This window comes from Bradysia coprophila, unplaced genomic scaffold (assembly GCF_014529535.1).
Source record: "Bradysia coprophila strain Holo2 unplaced genomic scaffold, BU_Bcop_v1 contig_138, whole genome shotgun sequence".
NCBI lineage: Eukaryota > Metazoa > Arthropoda > Insecta > Diptera > Sciaridae > Bradysia > Bradysia coprophila.
The window spans coordinates 10,767,380-10,786,019 of record NW_023503409.1 but is presented as its reverse complement, the minus strand read 5'-3'; the positions used below and the strand labels follow the sequence as shown (position 1 = coordinate 10,786,019).

Genomic DNA, 18,640 nt, shown 5'->3' with positions numbered 1-18,640 from the left:
CGATTGTTTTTAGGCAATTTCGCGAGTTGCAGCCCGAACGAAGTGAAAGCTACATGCGAAAGTGCCTAAAATCATTTGTCCAAAACAGATACTCAAACAATTTTTCATGTAAGGGGTCGAAAAACCGAGAAAAATCTCGAAACTCCCTCATTTTCGGCCCCGAAACATGTAAAATACTATTTCAATAAAAAAAAAACCTCTATCTGAGATAGTTCCATTTTGTATCACTGCTTGGTATAAAATCAATAGTGTGGTCTTTTCCGAAAGTCTCCATTATTGCTTACAAACCGTATGCGGGACAAAATTCTTAGTATGCTTTAATACTTGTGGATAAAAAGAACCGATCGGTCTTTCCCTATACCCAGAACTGGTTCAATCTTCCACCGGAATTACTTCTGGCTTCAATGTGATCATCTATAGAAAACCAGGCATTACTCACTAGCCCGTAGCCCATACATTATTTTTTATTTTTGCCATTTTATGTTCTGTTTTTAATTCGTCTACATTTTGAAATGCTTTGTCAATTATTGTCCATGGCTGATAGAAGTTGTGAACTGGAAATAGTGGATCACTTTTAACAAGCAGGGAAATTTTAGTGAAAGCGAGAAGTAGATTTACATTTTGTAAATGACGGCACGATAAAAGTATGTCTCTTTAGGAGACCGTTTGTCATGAGAATCAGTAACATCATTAACAAATCCCTAGGGATCACTTCATTTTAGAGTAGAATTTATAAGAAGAAGTATTTTAGGTTGAAATCTACATGATCAGCACGCAAATTCTTAGATATCCTAAGATTTTGTGTCTTAATTTGAAAGAAGCAAAGGGCTGCTGTCACTATTATACTCTGAAATATTGTAAAACAGGTACTTCTAGCAAATTTGGAAGTCAAAGTTATTCGCTTTCCTCTGTCTATCTAGTTTATTAATATTTTTTTAAAGAACGTTGCATTGGTTTTGACAACTTTTTCTATTTCTGTAGAAAACCGGTATTCAAACTAGTAAAACCGGTATTCGGTAATGGATTTACCGGTTTCCTTTCCCTACTTGTGGTCGAGTTGGATGGATTTTTATACTTTTTGTTGAAAGTGAAAGATTTCGCTGAACTGAGTAAAAAGACATCCTAAAATACCGAGAACAGTTTCTCTCCAGTTATTTTTGTTGAAACTGTAAAAAAGTTTTAATTCAGGTCATGCAACTCTAACTAAATTGTCTTGATGAAGGCTCGGAGGTTGTATATGATTACTTTGTAACTTTGTCACGGTGAAACTTTTGAATTATTAGGTGGATTTAGCTGAGATTTGAAGAGTTTTTGAAGGGTTTTTAATAAAACTCAATATTGTGGGAGCTATGAGCGTTTTAATCTATAGAGCTCTCGATTGAGCTATGTGACCTACGTGACCCATAACTCGGAAAATATCTATCTGTCATATATTTCGTTCGTTTACAATTTTGGGTTCGTTTGAAAGGCAAATTTAAAGAGTTTTAGACTTTCATCGATAGGGTTTTCTTCTTTCTCATGTATAGGGCGAGTAGAAAAATGAGAGAGAGAGAGAGAGAGGAGAGAAACAATGTGGATATAGTTCTCTTCCAAGTGCAACATCGAAATGTCAATCGTCATCCACAGACAACATAACCAAACAATGTTGTTGACAAAATGTATGGATGACGTTTGACAGTAAATTGCACTTTGCACCTGCGCTTGGAAGAGATCTATATACAAACATAATATTTACATGACGGCCGGCTGAGCTTAACGATATCATCGTTTTGGTCTGCAAAGCTTTATGGAATACTTAAAAAAGCACTGATATCGCCCAAAGTCTACTTACAATGGAAGTGTGGTGTGACGCAAGTCACTTTATCCACTTACAATAGAATTGATATCGGTTGGGATGACGTTCACAGCTTCGACACGCAAATAAATTGCGTAACAAGTAGCAGATGTTGTTGAAAATTGTGGAAAATATGTACAGAAAGTATGGAATTCAAACAGTAAACGGAAGAAAGCCGAATCATCTGTCTCTTTGTTGGATGCTCGGGATGCTATCGTTCGTTTTCGGCTTGTCAAAAATCATTTTTACAGTACTATGGAAGAGACCAACGGCCAACCGGCACCGCCGACATACGACATATCTGTCAAAGTCACGCGCGCACATGTTATGATACTGTCGGTTGTTTTTGTTTTCGTGTTCTGTTAAATTGTAATTTTTCCGTTTGTTTTTTAATTAAAATTGATTATTGTTTAATGATGTGGAAAGCTGGGCCTATTTTTAATTCATTAAATTCATCAAATTCTTGAAAATTCATGAAATTCATTAAAATTCTTGAAAATTCATGAAAATTCATGAAATTCATTAAAATTCATGAAATTCATTAAAATTCATGAAAATTCATTGATTTTCATTAAAATTCATTAAATTTCTTTAAGCTTCATTAAAATTCGTTTCCGTTTCAAATTTGTTGGAAAATAAAAAGTTTAACAAAAAATTATCCACGCAGGGCTAAAGTGAACTTTGCTCGGCCTGGAAACACTAGACTTAATTTTTTTGAATGTATTTCGTTTACAATGTAATTATTTATAAGTTTATCAGTAACAATTTTTTTCAAATTAAAGCTTTTTAAGTAGTTAGAGCTGTACTCTAAAAATATAGTCTTTCACGTTCGTCTTTCTTATATGATTAAGAATAGCAACGGTGTTTTCCGCAATGATAAAGATACTATTCGCAAGCGACGTGGAATACGTAAAATCGTATGACTTATTATAGCTTATAATTTCTACTTTTTACGTCAAAGTGTTATAAGGAATGATGAAAAATTCGAAGCAGAACATTATTCTAAGCAAAAAATTGTTCTACGGAACGCCTCTAAAATGAACAGTTTTTATTACAAAATTGAGTTTTACGTCAAATTTAATTTAAAAAACTTATCAAATCTTAAATCTCAAATTAGACAGTTTTCGCAAATGACAAATAATTTATAAGTCAACTTATAAGTTAGAAATTATAAGTCTCATCTTCATACGAGAAGTTCTGGAAGTTCACTTATAATATCCAACTTATAAATTATACGATTTCTGTAAAATATAACATAATGAAATTGTATTTACGCGGTTTTTGAATACAGACATAAAGCACGTCAACCATTTCCGCATAAAGTAGTTCCCGCTTAGAACGTATACAATAGCCTCATCTGAACTATACGATCAGGCCTGGACTGGCCATACTGGGCGATGCCCGATGCGCCTTTTGCTTTTTGGCGCTCCTCAGACCAATAAAGTTTATTTATGCTCCTCTGAGCCTTTTTCAGCCAATCCGCCCGATGCGCCTTTTGGTAGCCATTCCGGCACAATATACGACTCACGATTTCAACTAACAGATCAATCAAAGAAAGCTCTAAGTACAAATTCTTTTGGTAACATGGTGATGAAAAGTTACATTTAGATTTTAAGGCGTGGGGTAATCTAGCACACGGTGCTAAAACGACGCATTTTTCTACTACGTAAAATGTGAACTCGCACACAATTTTTCAATACCAACATTTTGTAAAAGGAATCATAAAGTCGATGACAGGGCTAAAAAGCATTTGCAGCATTAAACTTACGCGTGTGAGTTCACCTTTTACGTAGTTCAAAAGTGCGTTCTTTTTGCACTGTGTACCAGATTCCCTGATGCCGATTTTAAAGGCTAGAAAATATTTAAGCATATGTGTGAACGTCTAGAGATCCGATGATGCTCGGAAACAGATTGAGTCTTTATTTACGGGTCATAAACGAGTTGTACCTAACGTAGAATTTAGTTATTTATTTTATTTTGTAATTAATGAGAAATCCTAAAAGTACTTTCATATACAGCACTGTGATCACAATTCTTGAAAATTCATTAAAATTCATCAAAATTCATTAAAATTCATTAAAATTCATTAAAATTCATCAAATTCATCAAAATTCTTTAAAATTCATTAAAAAATCTGAAAAATAGGCCCTGGTGGAAAGTGTTTCTATATGTGATAGTGAATGGCTTTTACTATTTATACAAAGTTCTATTTGACGGTGAGTAAATAGAGTGTTATGATGAAAGAGAAAGAAATATTTTGACAAGTACCCCAAGGCAAGTTATATAAAATGGTTTATGGTTTTCGGTTTTCTCGCTCTGATCATAACACTCTATAAATATATTGGCAGAATGGTCGTACCAATGCTCGGACAATTTTTTTTTTCTCAGAGCCAAGGCAACTCCCGTGATTGCTAGTGCCTTGTTCATCCCCACTAATTAAACGGGTGATTTTAGAATTCAGAATTACAAATTGTATTTGGTCGCGTACGAAAGTCCAATGGTCAGACAATTTATTCAAATCGTCGGAAAGTTCTGTTTCAATAGCTTAATAAAACAATTATCATTTTATGTTAGATTCTCTCATAGATTGGCGAATGAACAGGATTCAAGGACAATTGACACAATTTCAAGGACAAATGAATAACATGCAACTAAGAATCAACGGCGTGCAACTACAAATCAACGACATGCAAAGACAAATTGAAGTTATGCATCAAAATATTAACGAAATCAGATTGATGGTTAGTTAGGTCCTTTCAACCTGGTAGACAGACGACGAAGTTATACACTCATACGAACCAATTCTGAAGGCAATGTAATATATTGTGCACCTGTTGCCAAGATTGGTATTTTGACGTGTAAGACATTATTGCTCTAGCCGAAGGCGTGGGTCATAATGCCTACACGTCAAAATAACAGTCTGGCAATAGCTGCATATCATATTTTATCTGTCGAGAACAGATATATCGAGATAAACAAAACTCCCTAGAGGGATAAGCTCGAGATTATCGTTCTAGACAGATGTTGATGTGTATAAACTCTAAGTCTTTTTTGTTTTCTATGTTTTTGTGATAAATTTAAAGCAAGTATTTATAATGTTTAATCGCGATCCCATCTCTTTCCTATTTTTGCAGTTGGAGGAAATTTTACAAGACATGGAAACGAATGGCTGTGACGAAGGATACTTATCGGATTCTTCATTTTAATTATGTTTTTATGTGTAATTTATTGTGTTCAATGTTCAAATCTAAGTAATAAGAAATAGTTAAATGTCCCTACCGAATGCGTTTACAAATAAAGTTCTATCTTCTTTGATGAATTTAACTCCTTTGCGCGTCCGGCAGTAAGAACGACGAAAGTTGGAGTGCAATGGAGTGTGGAAAGTATAGATTTGAAAACCGCGGTTGCCAACTTTTTTGTTGTACAACGGTTATGTAACGAATAAGTTGTATGCAGTTTAACTTATTCGTTATATAACTAATTGGTCATCAACCAATTTTAAACGAATTTGTTGCAAGACGATTACTTGACCAATAAGTTAATCGATAATAATTTGTTGAAAACTTATTCGTCAAGAAATCGTCATACAACCAAAAAGTTAAACTTTAACTATTTCGTCATAAAACGGTTGTGGAACTTAAGAGTGATATCGCCAAGACTTCAGGCGATTAAGGAACAAGCGGTCTGCGATTTTAATGACTGATATCTCGTTGGATTCGTCTCTCAATTCTAGGAAACACGTATCTTTCACTTTTTCGAAGAAAAAAAAATCATTTTCTGTGAAAAGCGTTCAAAAGTAAAGACATGTCAGAGGGTACCGAAAACCGTTTTTCGGCAATAACTCGAGAAAAAATTATTTTAAATTGTTGTAATGTTGTACGAATGTCGGCCTTGGAAAGACCTACATGTAGAGTATAGAGCAAAGAAACCAAGACCGTTTTTTTTATAAGATCCAGTTGATCAGGGAAAACGTCAATTTTTACTTTGACTAATTGCATGTCACCTGTCGGCCCACATCGAAAGCAGTGAATTCGAAATTGAAAGGATATTTATCAAATTCTAAATTTATGATATGCGATCTATTTTCGTCTGTCTTCTTCTTCATAAGGTTACCCAACTTCTTGAGGAAAATTTGTGTTTCGGGCCCGACGGCGCCAAAAGTTTCGAAAGCCAGTGGCGTGAACTCATAGTGTTGTTTGAGGTCTAAGTAATTATTGTGATTAGCTCGCTCAGCTTGGTCAGCCGCAGATCCACATTGCGCCGATGTCAGGTTCAAATAGGAAGAAGCGGTTGTATTGACCACGGTAACGTCCCATATTAAAGATCTACCACGGCTCCAAGGATAGCACGTTAAACCGTCTGGTCTTTTGCCATCACGACGAGAGGTCCATAAGGTTCAAGGTCGGTGGGAACACCCGCTGAACTGAAGGCCATCGAAAATATTTTGTTTATTTCGGCATGTTGAGCGTATTTACCCTTCGTCTTGTTACAAGTGAGTGCGTGGTAACCCTTGGGATCGACCATTTCGCCGCAGATGCATTGATGCGGTTTGACATTTTCCTTATACAAAATGTGTCAAAACTTGAATTATTGTGAATGACTCAACGCGAGATTCCTAGCAACCGGTCAGGTTTGGAATAGATCCTATTCTCAACAGTTCTCTTACTCACTTTCTTTTCGAGACGAAGGGAAAAGTACCTTGATGTGGTATTTTAAGTGAAAGTTATTAATGGGGTTGCAGGAAATGTTTTGATACAAATTTATTTTTCTTTTTTGGGTAGCTTAGCAAATCCTAACTTAAACAAAGATCATCAAAGAGCATGTGGAATAAACAAAATAAATCAATGAATCTAATTGACATAGCTTATAGTGCATGCACAGTTATATCGATTCTTCATCTATCACGCCATTTAATACACAGCGAAAAGTATAATAATGGAAGCAATGTTGACTCTTCACCTATCACGCGCAATTCTAATTTAAATTTACAACGAGTGTGATTACCACCATCATCTCAAGCACACATTTATCATTCGATCGCTAAAATTGCCTAGTCAGATATTCCATTCCCATTTACATTGGACGTATTCGACTCGGAGCTTTCAGTATTCGGATTATCTTCGTCGGCCTCGTTGTTTTGTTGACTTGATTCGGATGCCTCGTCACTTGACGTAGGCGATTCTTCTAGTTGGACCGGATGAGCTTCAAACGACGCACCATTCCCATTCACATTGGACGTATTCGACTCGGAGCTTTCAGTATACGGATTATCTTCGTCGGCCTCGTTGTTTTGTTGACTTGATTCAGATTCTTCGACACTTGATGACTTGACGTTGGCGATTCTTCTTGTTCGACCGGATGAGCTTAATCGGGCTCGTTGTTTTGTTGGCTTGATTGGGACGTTGGCGATGCTTCACGCGATACTTCTGGCAGCAGCGAGTAGTCGAAGTGAAGCGAAAACAAGGAACTAGATGTCGACTCTTCGAGCCCCAATGCCTTGAAATGTGTGAGAAATTTGATGATGTTTTTAGGGTTGTATATTGATTTGTGACAGCTAAACCGAAATTTAATAAAAACTTTAAAACCATTAAAAAGCCTAACGAACAACTTAGGCCAGAACTAACAAAACAAATTATACCTGTGTCTCTAACTCATTGACAGCAATGGGTGATGCTGGGACATTTTGGCCCATTTCGCCTTGATAGTCTTCATACAAAATGTTGACGCATGCAGGGCACACGAAACGACTTGCATTATTGTCGACCTAAAATAAGGTGAAAACAAATTTCAAAGTTATGCAAAGACTAACCGCGGATATTTCAGACACACCACAAAGAACATTTCATGAACATATTCACCATATTAGGTGAATGCCACCGTACAAACAACATTAGAGGAGTACGAATTGTTATTGTAAAACAAAAACTCACGTGGAATCTTTCACAGATCAAAATAATTAAACGAGCCGTCAGAACAGTCGGAGCGTTTGCTGCGACTGAGCCCCGTACAAACCCGTACATCTATTGCGTACGTGACCCTAGTTCGTCCGTCGCCCTACTCTTACCGTAAGCCTACTGCGCCCGTAACGTCGGTAAAGTAAAATTCTTATGAAATGTGTACGTCTTAAAAATTGCGCATAGCGCAATTACGAAGCCCCGTACGACGTTCCTTTCAAATGTAACACAAATTTCGAATTGACCTAAAATTAAGTAAGTATCATTTTCACCGATTTATATTGATTTTACAAAAATCCAAAATGGCGGCCGACGGCCATTTTGTTAGGAGGTGGAAAGTAGTACGGCTGCTTTACATTCGTTAGTACCTTTCAAACAAAAAAAAAATTGAAATTCGTTCAAAGTTTACTCGAGATATTAACAAAAAACACCACCTTCACTGTGCGGCCGAGTAGCCAAATATAAGTTCACTCCAAGAGACCTAGCTCACGCTCCGGTGAATCGAATTTCATAAACGTTTTTTTCCCTGATTGGTACGGTCAATACCTATCTAATAAAGCAAAATCCATTTAAATACGTTCCGTTCAAATTTGGCCAACCTACAAGCAAAAACGGCTTGCCGCCCTGTACCTAGTTCACACCAAGGGGTCTAACTCACGAGTCGGTCATCCAATTTTCATAAACTTTTTTTTTGTCGATCGGTATTGTAAATACCTGTCATTTGACGTATCACTTACAAGTGTAGTGCTTAAATGTCTGGAGATATCGTCGAAAAAGAGTTAGGCACTTATTGGGCCCCAGCTCCGGAAGGGTCGACCCAAAATCGCCCATCTTCGAACTTAGCCTCACTATTTTGACTATCTTTCAGGAAAAAAAAAAAATTGAAATCGGATTTGATTTACTCAAGATATCGACGTGACAGACGGACGGACGGACGGACAGACGGACGGACGGACAGACGGACGGACGGACGGACGGACAAATTTTTTATTGCGGATTCGTTATCTATGAACATAGGCAAACACTTTGCCCTTACCGTCTGCTTCGAATTCCATCAATTACACACGGCATCGTAATCCTATAAGCCCCTTCGTACTTCGTACGGGGCTAAAAAGTTATTGTTCGCAATCCGTGCGAAATATATTATCGAAATTGTCTAGGAAAAGTGTCTGGCTTCATTCAACTGGATTCAACCTTCTACATCTACAAACTGTGTAATTAAGGGAATTGGTAAGGATACGTGCTTTACTTTTCTTCCATTTTTGCGATAAGTTTTTGCAAATATCTGTGACTCTGACATATGCGTAGTGGTTTTTAACGTTACAAATTCGCAACGTCCTAAATGAAACAGACGAACTCACCCACAGCGATATGCTAGTTGAAACGAAGGAATAGTCAATGTATGAGCTATCATGTCCGGAGCGATAGCGGAGGACTTGACGCAGTCTAACTTCCAAAAAAAGAACGAAGAAATTTTTTTGAGACGCGGCAACTATATATAGGCGAGAATTTAAGTTTCTTTCCTTTGGCCTGTATCACCACAAATCCTATTCTATCTTATTCGCGCTTCAAATACGAGCAAAACGAGCTATCACTCGACTATGTAACTTTAAAATTGCCGGAGATACATCGTTTTGAAGTTGGTCATTTTGATAGAAAATGCACCAAATTAACGTTTTCCAAACAATCAAAATCTTTCAACTTACTCTGTATGTTTCTATCTATCTATCTGTCTATCTATCGACGGTCGATCTCGGAAACTAGTCAGCCAATCTCCATGAAATTTTGCAGGAACCTCAGGGTGGGCATAAAAATGAAAATGTGATACGCCATTACCCAAGGAAAAACCAGAATTTTGTTTTATTGGCCTCGAAGTGGTTTCTGAGTGTGGTTTTCGAGGGTCGGGAACGCGTTTTCGGCTGTAGCTTAGCTGTATTGAAACCTACAGAGGCGTGCGACCCATCAAATGAAAGATATTCGTAACACGATTCGAACAAAAAAAAATTTAAAAAATCGGGGCAGATTCGTTTGAGCTAGAGTGATTAGAGTGACCAAATTTTGAGCTACTCGAGCGTAGGATGAAAGGACTAATATTTTTTTGGGTTATGAAAGATAGAGAGTTACTTTCTTCAGCAAAGTCTCAGAGTTTTACGAGTAGAACAGAGGGGCATATGTGAAAAATGGCGAAAGTTGGAAATGGGTGGGTCAATTGGGGTTTTGTAGATATTTCTTGAATAGTGGCAGATAGAGAATTACTTTCTTCGTCAAATTTTCGATTTTCGTCAAATTTTCAATTTTCGTCAAATTTTCGATTTTTGTCAAATTTTCAATTTTCGTCAAATTTTCGATTTTTGTCAAATTTTCGAATTTCGTCAAATTTTCGATTTTCGTCAAATTTTCGAATTTCTGTTATAAACTGTTATAAAAAGCAGTGTTCTAAAACTTCTAAAACGACTGATATCCCAACAAAAATCTCTTCGAGAAAAGTGTGACGCAGTCTTTGAAGTACAATTTCTAAAATGAATGATATCGCTAGAGTTGACGCTTTCAGCTTCGTTACGCAAAAATTAAATTTTATACCCAATTTTAGTTCAAACAAGCTGGCTTAGTTTTTCTCATCATCTGTCACATAATTTTTACCAAAAAAAAATTTGACTGGAAACAACCAAAATTTTACCAAAAAAATCTGCGTCGCAAAGTGGCAAATGTTCAGGAACAGACCAGCAAGAAAATTTATCTCTAGCGATATCATTCATTTTAGAAATTTTACTTCAAAGACTGCGTCACACTTTTCTCGAAGAGATTTTTGTTGGGTTTTTCAATTATGTTTCAATTATGAAAAATTATTGAAAATAGCTCATAATTGACTATTTGCACCCTGGTTCATATTGGTGCAAATTATAATAATCTACGATATGATAATCAGTCGAAAAACGGGGAGCAAACATTGAAAAAAAAAATCCGCCGTTGAAAATGAACAGTCAATGAAAATCTGCCGAACATGCCTCTACATTTGAATGGTAGAAGTTGCAGTGACACTTTATTTAGGCGGTAAATCCTTCAATCAAAACGATCAAAACATTACACAAAACAAACAGCACACAAAAGACAAGTTTAGCAAATCCATTTACGTTTAGACAAATATTTTACCATGGACGTTACCGCTGAGACGAAGACAAAATGTGCCGAAAGTCACAAAGTGTTTTTCCTGAATGGTTGGCCCAAATTTCTATTTTAGTCGGAAAATGCAGTTTCTGATTCAACAATTTGACAACATTTCAGATTACGTAGCCAGAAGGGGTATGCAATTGCTTAGTTTCCGTAATCCAGCGACCGGACTATGTTCCAAATACATTTTCCACAAAAAGTCCAACGAATTTTTCGAATTGCTCAAATTCAACGAGCCATTCCGGACGTGGTTCGTCGGCGAAATTGTAACAGACGACGGTTGTATTTACCTATCGCCACCAGTCGATCCGCTGTTCCTTCTGTTGCACTACGTCCAAAGTCAAGCTTCTGAGAAGTACGTTCCTCTTGAACACATTTTGGTGGACGAAAATTATCGCGACGTGACGATGATTGCTGATGCAATCGATATGGATCAACTGTTGTTGGTAAGATTACCGGCTTTTTCCTCATAAATTGGCACGCCCTTAACTCGATGCAATTCGTTTGATAGATTGCCGACCAGAAAGGTGATGCCCAACTCAAAGCTGTCAGGTACAATAAGGAAAAGACCCTTCATTGGCTAGCGTATAAATGCAAACTACTTCAAGACGCACTACGGCAACGAAAACTCAATCTGGATTCCGGTGCAAAGTCATCAACGTTTGTCGTTAGTTCCAAGATAAATGATCAACAAGACGGTAAGACCCGTAACATTATGAGTGATTATAACGGGGGGAAGAAGATGTGTTGGTCGATGTTAATCGATTCACCAACCTTATTTCGTCACTGGACCCATTTGACCAGATGTTGTGCGTTGTCTTCTAGTAATTATGAACTTTCGTTGTAGACGACATTCAACTGTTGGCATTCGGAATTCTCAGCGATTACTTGTCGCAGGAAATGAGCGACAGTTTGTCGGAATATCTGAACTTGGACGTAATCAAAAGCAAGAAAAGAAAACAGACCAGCGACGCCGCCATGAACAAGAACAACAAAAAAATCAAACTTTCAATCGTCGACGAAGACGACGAAGTAACACCGACACCAGTTCCAATTGCAGAGAAAAAGACATCGGCCAAGGCGAAGCAATTGGCTAAATCGGCGAAGGGTACCAAGAACATCATGTCGTTCTTCAAGGCTAAATGAAAAACGGTTTTGTGTTCAGTCTGATGGGTGAATTTCATCAATAAATTACAATTAAAGACAATGCAAGCGGCCGCAAATTTTTGTTTGTGGACGATCGTTCACGAAGCACTGCTACCAGTCCACAATTTCACAATAACAGCACTGAGCTTCGAACAGCTCTCCTGAATATCTGGCTCCGAGTCTCCCGCTTTCAGTGCGTCCAATAAACTCACCACGTTCTCCCGCTTCAACGATTTAACATGCTCGGCAATGTCATCGACTGAACCATTTTTACACGTCCGGGTGAGCAGCTCCAAAATGGTGATGTTCAAATCGTCCAAATCGATTTCCTCTTCTTGTGTGTCATTTTCCCATTCGGAATGTTGTGTCGTTTTGCTGGTATCGATGTGTTGGTCGATCATCGACCGGATTCTTATTAAATTGGCGAAACATTTCCCATGAAACGGATCGCCAAGGGCTTGGAAAATTTCGTTTATATTTTCGATGACGCCCTGTTCATTCGTCGTGACCGGAAACAGGTAAATAGGGTTGCATAACGGATCCAATATCCGTGAAATGCACTTGAGAACATCGGGTAGACAATCTTGGTAACTTTTCTCCGATAGGCCGGAGTACTGGGACAGAATGACATTGATGTCCAGGAACAGATTCATGATTCGTTGCGAGCTTTTCGTTGGCTGTAGCGAGTCGTCTGCTGATTGATCCGTTTGCTCAGGCAGCATCACTTTAAACGCTTCCACAATGCCCGATATCAAACAGGGCTGGACAAAAAGGTCACTGAAACTGGAATCCTTTCCCTCCGGTTGAATTTCAATGACCGCGAATTTTGCGCAGATCGAATTCAGTGCTTCGTAAGCATTCACCAGCAATGTGGTACTCATCGAATTGTCCAGCAAGAAGGACAGTTTCTCCACGAAATTTTCGGCCGATTTGAAATGATTGAACCAGGAAATTTCGTCACCTGAATTCTCGAAGACTAGAGCTGCGTGAAGCAAACGCATCAGCTGAACCAGAATCAACGAATCGGTGCACGACACTAAATCCAACAGTGGACTCATCAATTCAACACTGAAGCATAATCGAGTCCGGGTCTCTGATAGCGCACACATATTTCCAATTATTCCAACAAGGATCTCGGTCAGTCGCTTGTCCTCATCATTTGTTTGTATGATGTTGGCGAACAATTCCAGTACATTTTGCTCCAACAGCAGTTGAACCACATCCTTTTCGATTGTCATGTCCCATAAGATGCAAAGGTCTTTCTCAAAGTCTTCATCCTGCTCCAAAGTACTGCTCGATGTGAAATTCGTCAATTTTATTAAAGTTTTCAACACAAACCGGCTGCTGTACAATGTATCGCCGATCGAATCGCCCTTAATTTTCTCCAAATCCTCAATGATGTCGGTGGTAATGGTAGGATTGGAACTGTTTGGCACTGGCGAGCATCGAGCAGTACCGACATCATTTGATGATTGTGTTTCTGACTCTTCTGTGCGCTCCATAATTAAGGAGGGAAGAGATGCTTGTTAAATAGTGAAGGACCTTTTCGGTATAACTATTTCTGATACGACTGGCAAAATATGAATGTTGCTATTGATAGTTTGTGACAGGTTGAAGCTGTCATACCAGGAGGGAGGACACACACACACACACACCACCCAACGCAGAATCTTCTTCACCAACGACATCTTTTAGTGACATGAATTCAAATTTCTATTTTTTGAAAATGATTTACTGCAAAACACGGTTCCACATCCACCGGCACAGGTATCAGGCCTACTTCTCTTAATCTTAGTATTTTGAACAGGTGTTGGTGCGAAATCTTTTACCTCTAACATTTCGCCTTCGGTGTGGCATTACAAATTGAATGAAAATTGCTTGGCTGGTGCTGGGTCAGTGAGTACTGAGAGCACATATAAGGTAAACCGTTGGTATTTAATGCCTGAAAGAACGTAAGCCAATGGAGCAAAAGATTGCGTGTCTGTTGAAAACACTCAGAGCAAAAGGAGCAACAGAATCGATTATCTGGTGTTCATTGTTCATAACTTTCCAATATAGCATTGCAGACAGCAATAGCTCGATAATTAATATTGCCAAAGCACTGTCAAGCACCGAAGCTGACTTTGACGTCACTCAAGTAGAGGACTGAACCGATCAAAGTTGGTGTGTTTTTGGCCTTCTAATTGAGTGATGTCAAAGTCAGCTTCGGTGCTTGACAGTGCTTTGATATTGCCAATTATTCAATACAATATATGGAGAGGTTAGGTAATCTAGGAACATTGCCGAGGGCTATCACGAATACATTCTCTTGGAAAGGCCAACATTTGGGGTTTAGGAAAATGTCACGATTCCGCCCATTCCAAGAAAATTTTAAAAGAGTCTCTTGACTCTTAAGGGATCATGGGCTTCTGACCTTAACTAGCGACGTTGCTTAACCCTAAAACTTCGTCTTCTCTTCAGTTACTAAGGAACATAATGACCTAGCAATTTGGTCCCAGTTTGACTGCTAAAAATACGAATGAAGTAGCATGTGATTGAAACATTACTCTTGGGACATATCTTTCAATTTCAATTCCGTTGAGTTCCGCTTGTAGAACTACTCTAGATTGTGTCAGAGTTGATTTTGAACTCTCGTCTTTAAAACTGGATCCAACAAAGTCGAAAACAAACCTCTTGGGCTGCCATTGCAATGTCTGGCAAGTCCAACACCTAATATTGAAATGCACCGAACCGACATACTCTTCGTCTTCTTCCCTCTTGTCGCTAACAAAGAAGGCATCTCCCTCTTCCATTGGACCCATTGGACTGTCATCAACGTGTTCAGGATTAAAACATTTCCTTTTCAGATAGACACAATTGTTTGCCAGATTTGTAGTCCTTCTTCTTCTGATCCTCTTCTTGGGTAGTTTGTCCTTTTTTTCTTAGATTTTCCTCTTCTTCCACGACAACAATGATTCCTAACGGTGACTGTGTACTATGTATAGGTGATGGATAGTGATTGGCTAATATGTTCCATACTTTTAGGTGTCGTCAAATAAAGCTGTGTACATTTGAAAAGCGCCTACCGCTCTACTACAAGAAAACATGACTGTAATTTGAATTAAACTCAATTTTCTTCTAAAATCATATCTATCAGTGTGTTGGAATATTTAAATTCAAGAATTTCAATAGCTGCGGTGTAATAAAAATTCGGTGAATAGACGAATTTCTGCGACGGAGTGGATAAAGCAGAAAGAATATACCTGTTGTTCTGTCAATTGTCCGTGACTTTCAAACGATTACCAAAATTTAATTTCAAAAGTGCGAATTGTGAAAATGGGCAGTTCCAGTTCGTCATTACCGGAAAATCTTACAGGCGGCGATTGGACGTATCGATTGTACTATTATTATGATGTTTCATCGCATTATCAAAGTTATTCGTATTCGGATTCAGAGTTAAAAACGAAATTGCTGGAAGAACTGTACGATGACAACATTGCCAGATTGTTTCGGTTCACTTGTAAATTATCGCCAATACAAGTGACGAAATATTTGGCACATCATAAATTCATCATTTGCAGGACAAGCACAGACTGGTAAAAAAAAATTGGAGACTTACATATACTCATTATAGTCTGGACAATATAACAGAAACAATTTGCATGATTTTCAACCGACAGAAACCGTTTCTCGTTAATTCAAAAAAAAAAGTGTGTGCGATGCTCCTAATAATGTTAACGACGAACATTATTTGCAGGTACTATTCCATCGAAAAGAACACGAAAGGTATTTACATACAACGAGGCGGTAGCCTTTCCCGAGTACGAGACTACTTTCTGGGAGAGGAAAGAAGTGGCATTTCCAGTAATTCGTCTGCTTTCAATGAAATGATATCGTCTAGCACAACAATTAAGGACATTGTGCGTTGGATTTACGAGTCGAGTCAATTGGACCAACCGTATCATGTAATACAAAGTAATTGCCAAGACTTTGCTGGCAGATTACACGATAAGTTCGCTGTGGATGCCATTGATGATGCGGCCTTAAATATGGGAAATCACTAGCGAAGTGAGATAGCGGTCATTATAGGGTAAAACATCCAATTATGAGCCACCATCATTTATTTGTTACGAGTCCCTGTTCTGTGTCTTTTTAGGCTAACAGTCACTCATCTCTTTCACGGCTCTTATTTTGTGGGACGATCGTAATTGGATGTTTTACCCTATGCATCGCAATACGAATGAATTGGATGTGTAATTTTTGAATGAACAGAGATGCTGGTTGAAATAAAATGTTTCAAAAATCGCTCTTAGCCGTTATAGTGTATAAGCTTCTCTTTTCATCATTACCTTTGCGTATGTACAATGTGCATCACCTGTGGAAAATATCCTACTAGAAATTGCTTAGAGCTTTTGTCTAAAAGTGCTTTTGAAAGAAAATTAATGAATGAAAAAGCTCTCATTGCAGCGCACATTTTAAGCCATCAAATTCACATCAGAGTAGACACAAAATGCATAAATTTTGTGTTTTAGAAGAGAGGTAGAAATACGAATTATTTTTGTCCACTTCTTGTGGTATCATCTCCTATTTTATGCCTCCGTTTAATTATTTGTAGCGAGTTTTGGGCTCATGTAGAGAATGGAGTTTTAAAGGTAAAATAAAAGAATTTCTCTCGATACCTTCATCAGTCGAGGGACCTGATCCACGCATTAGGAACATAATATTTTTGAAAAGGTATCCGTCTGTATTCAATGCCTCGATCATCACTTTGGTCATCGCATATCATTATGCGGCATTAACTCGCATGTCGAAAGAAAGTAACGCGATGGAGTAAATAAAAGTTTTTGTGTCTGTGCTCAGAACAAAAGGAGCAACAGATAATCTGGTGTTCGTTGTTCATTCAGAGCTTAAATTACAGCATTGCAGACAACAATTATTTAAGAAATTTGCATATACCAAGAAAAGGTGGTCAGGCTAAGCCTTCATCCCAACCTGTAAAAACTTGGATCTTTTCAGATTACATTATAAATAAAAAATTTCTTCCAAAGGTTTCACCGCAGGAATTGTTTCCATTACGCAACTAGCATTGAAGCGTTGAATAGCCAACGAGATTCTTTGTGTTAGAAAAAATTTTGATTTCTTGTCACCAGTTAATTCCTGCAACTTCGAACCAATAGTGTTGATGAAATTTTTTGATTCTGTGCTCCAAGGACCCATAGTTTCTACTGCAAATGCTAAAAGAATATAATTATTAGATGAAGTGAAATCTGAATAATGTTTGTGTTTTTCAAGCGCTGCAAAATTTGCGAGTTCGCCAGCTTTTTTAGATGTTTTCGACAAGTATGAATCAGCGAACGTGTCTACGCAAGTCGCGTCCCAGACCAAAGGTTTTCCTTTAGACCATGGCGTCAAAGTTACTCCATCAGGTTTCTTTCCGTTATTTCTTGATAATCCTTTTGGTTCCAGGTGGTTTGGAATATGAAGGGACATAAGTGCTCGACTTATGATTTCATTCAATTCTATATGACGTAGATATCTGCCTGCACTTTTTTGGCAACTCAATCCATGCAGACCTCTTGCGGATACTACAGATCCGCACAGACACGTGTGTACCAAACATATATCACAACCTAGTCGTAAACCAATACAAATTCTTATCGAATTACTGTCCATAAAAGTTCCAATGTTTGAAGAAGGAATTGCATGAAGCCAAGCATTTGATTCTTTACACTGTAGTGCTTTAAAACGAGCCAGATCAAGCTTCGATGTAAAAACCAGTTCTTTCTTGATAATTCGTTTTGTATTGATCATGTCCCAAGCTTTTTGCGAAGTCTTCAAAGATGGCTCTTCAACATTTAAACTTTTCCATTTCTCCGAAGCTTCATCAAAATTAGCAATGAAAGGCACGTCTTGAGAGTTTAGAATTTGAGAGACGTGACCTCCAACACCAAATGACGAACCAAGGAAAGCAGGTAAAGAAATGTCTTGAAGTCTTCTTATTCCAAAACCACCTTCGTTAATGGGTAAAGTCGCTTGCGTCCACTGCTTGTGATTCAAATCTACATTCAGTATTACTTCCAAAAGATCTTTAATTTCATCGTCAAATGCTACAAGAAAATCTTCAAATTTCCACGCTGGAGACGTTCTGATTAAATACAGCAATTTTGGGATTGCAAAACAGTTTCGGAGAAGGAATAATGACGTATGCGAATTTAAATATTTCAAACGCTCGAACATTACCTTCACTTTGCACAAAACTTTTTCTGCAAATTTCTTGAAACCTTCTTCCAAAAGTGGTGCGCCAAGCAGACTTAAATCTTCCTTAGATACAACCCTGATTCCAGGACAGATTGCATTGAACTTTATATACGTTTCTTCGTCAACTGAGCCCGAACAGAAGAATAGCTCGCATTTCGATGGATTAATTTTGAGACCAATCTTCTCTGCCTCGTTGATCACACATTCAAAATCAAGACAACAATAGTTCGAAAATTAATGTTGACGATGTCAGGGCACTAAACACTGTAGGTACGGTGATATACTTGCCGTCTGTAAAAAG

At 37.9% G+C, this 18,640-nt stretch overlaps 3 protein-coding genes across 3 annotated transcripts; 2 read left to right on the top strand and 1 right to left on the bottom strand.

Moving 5' to 3' along the window:
- The first annotated feature begins 10,830 nt into the window (after positions 1–10,830).
- LOC119074138 (ribonuclease H2 subunit B) lies at positions 10,831–12,176 on the top strand. The gene is made up of 4 exons (XM_037180125.1): positions 10,831–11,003; positions 11,071–11,402; positions 11,468–11,654; positions 11,804–12,176. The coding sequence occupies exons 1-4, from the start codon at positions 10,940–10,942 to the stop codon at positions 12,100–12,102; spliced, it is 882 nt and encodes a 293-aa protein (XP_037036020.1). The 5' UTR covers positions 10,831–10,939; the 3' UTR covers positions 12,103–12,176.
- Positions 12,091–13,753, bottom strand: LOC119074137 (protein saal1). The gene has a single exon (XM_037180123.1). It carries the CDS (start codon positions 13,602–13,604, stop codon positions 12,201–12,203), a length of 1,404 nt encoding a protein of 467 aa, XP_037036018.1. The 5' UTR covers positions 13,605–13,753; the 3' UTR covers positions 12,091–12,200.
- A 1,524-nt stretch (positions 13,754–15,277) lies between these two features.
- LOC119074136 lies at positions 15,278–16,388 on the top strand. The gene is made up of 3 exons (XM_037180122.1): positions 15,278–15,677; positions 15,839–16,158; positions 16,211–16,388. Exons 1-2 carry the CDS (start codon positions 15,418–15,420, stop codon positions 16,143–16,145), a joined length of 567 nt encoding a protein of 188 aa, XP_037036017.1. The 5' UTR covers positions 15,278–15,417; the 3' UTR covers positions 16,146–16,158; positions 16,211–16,388.
- Positions 16,389–18,640: the final 2,252 nt, after the last annotated feature.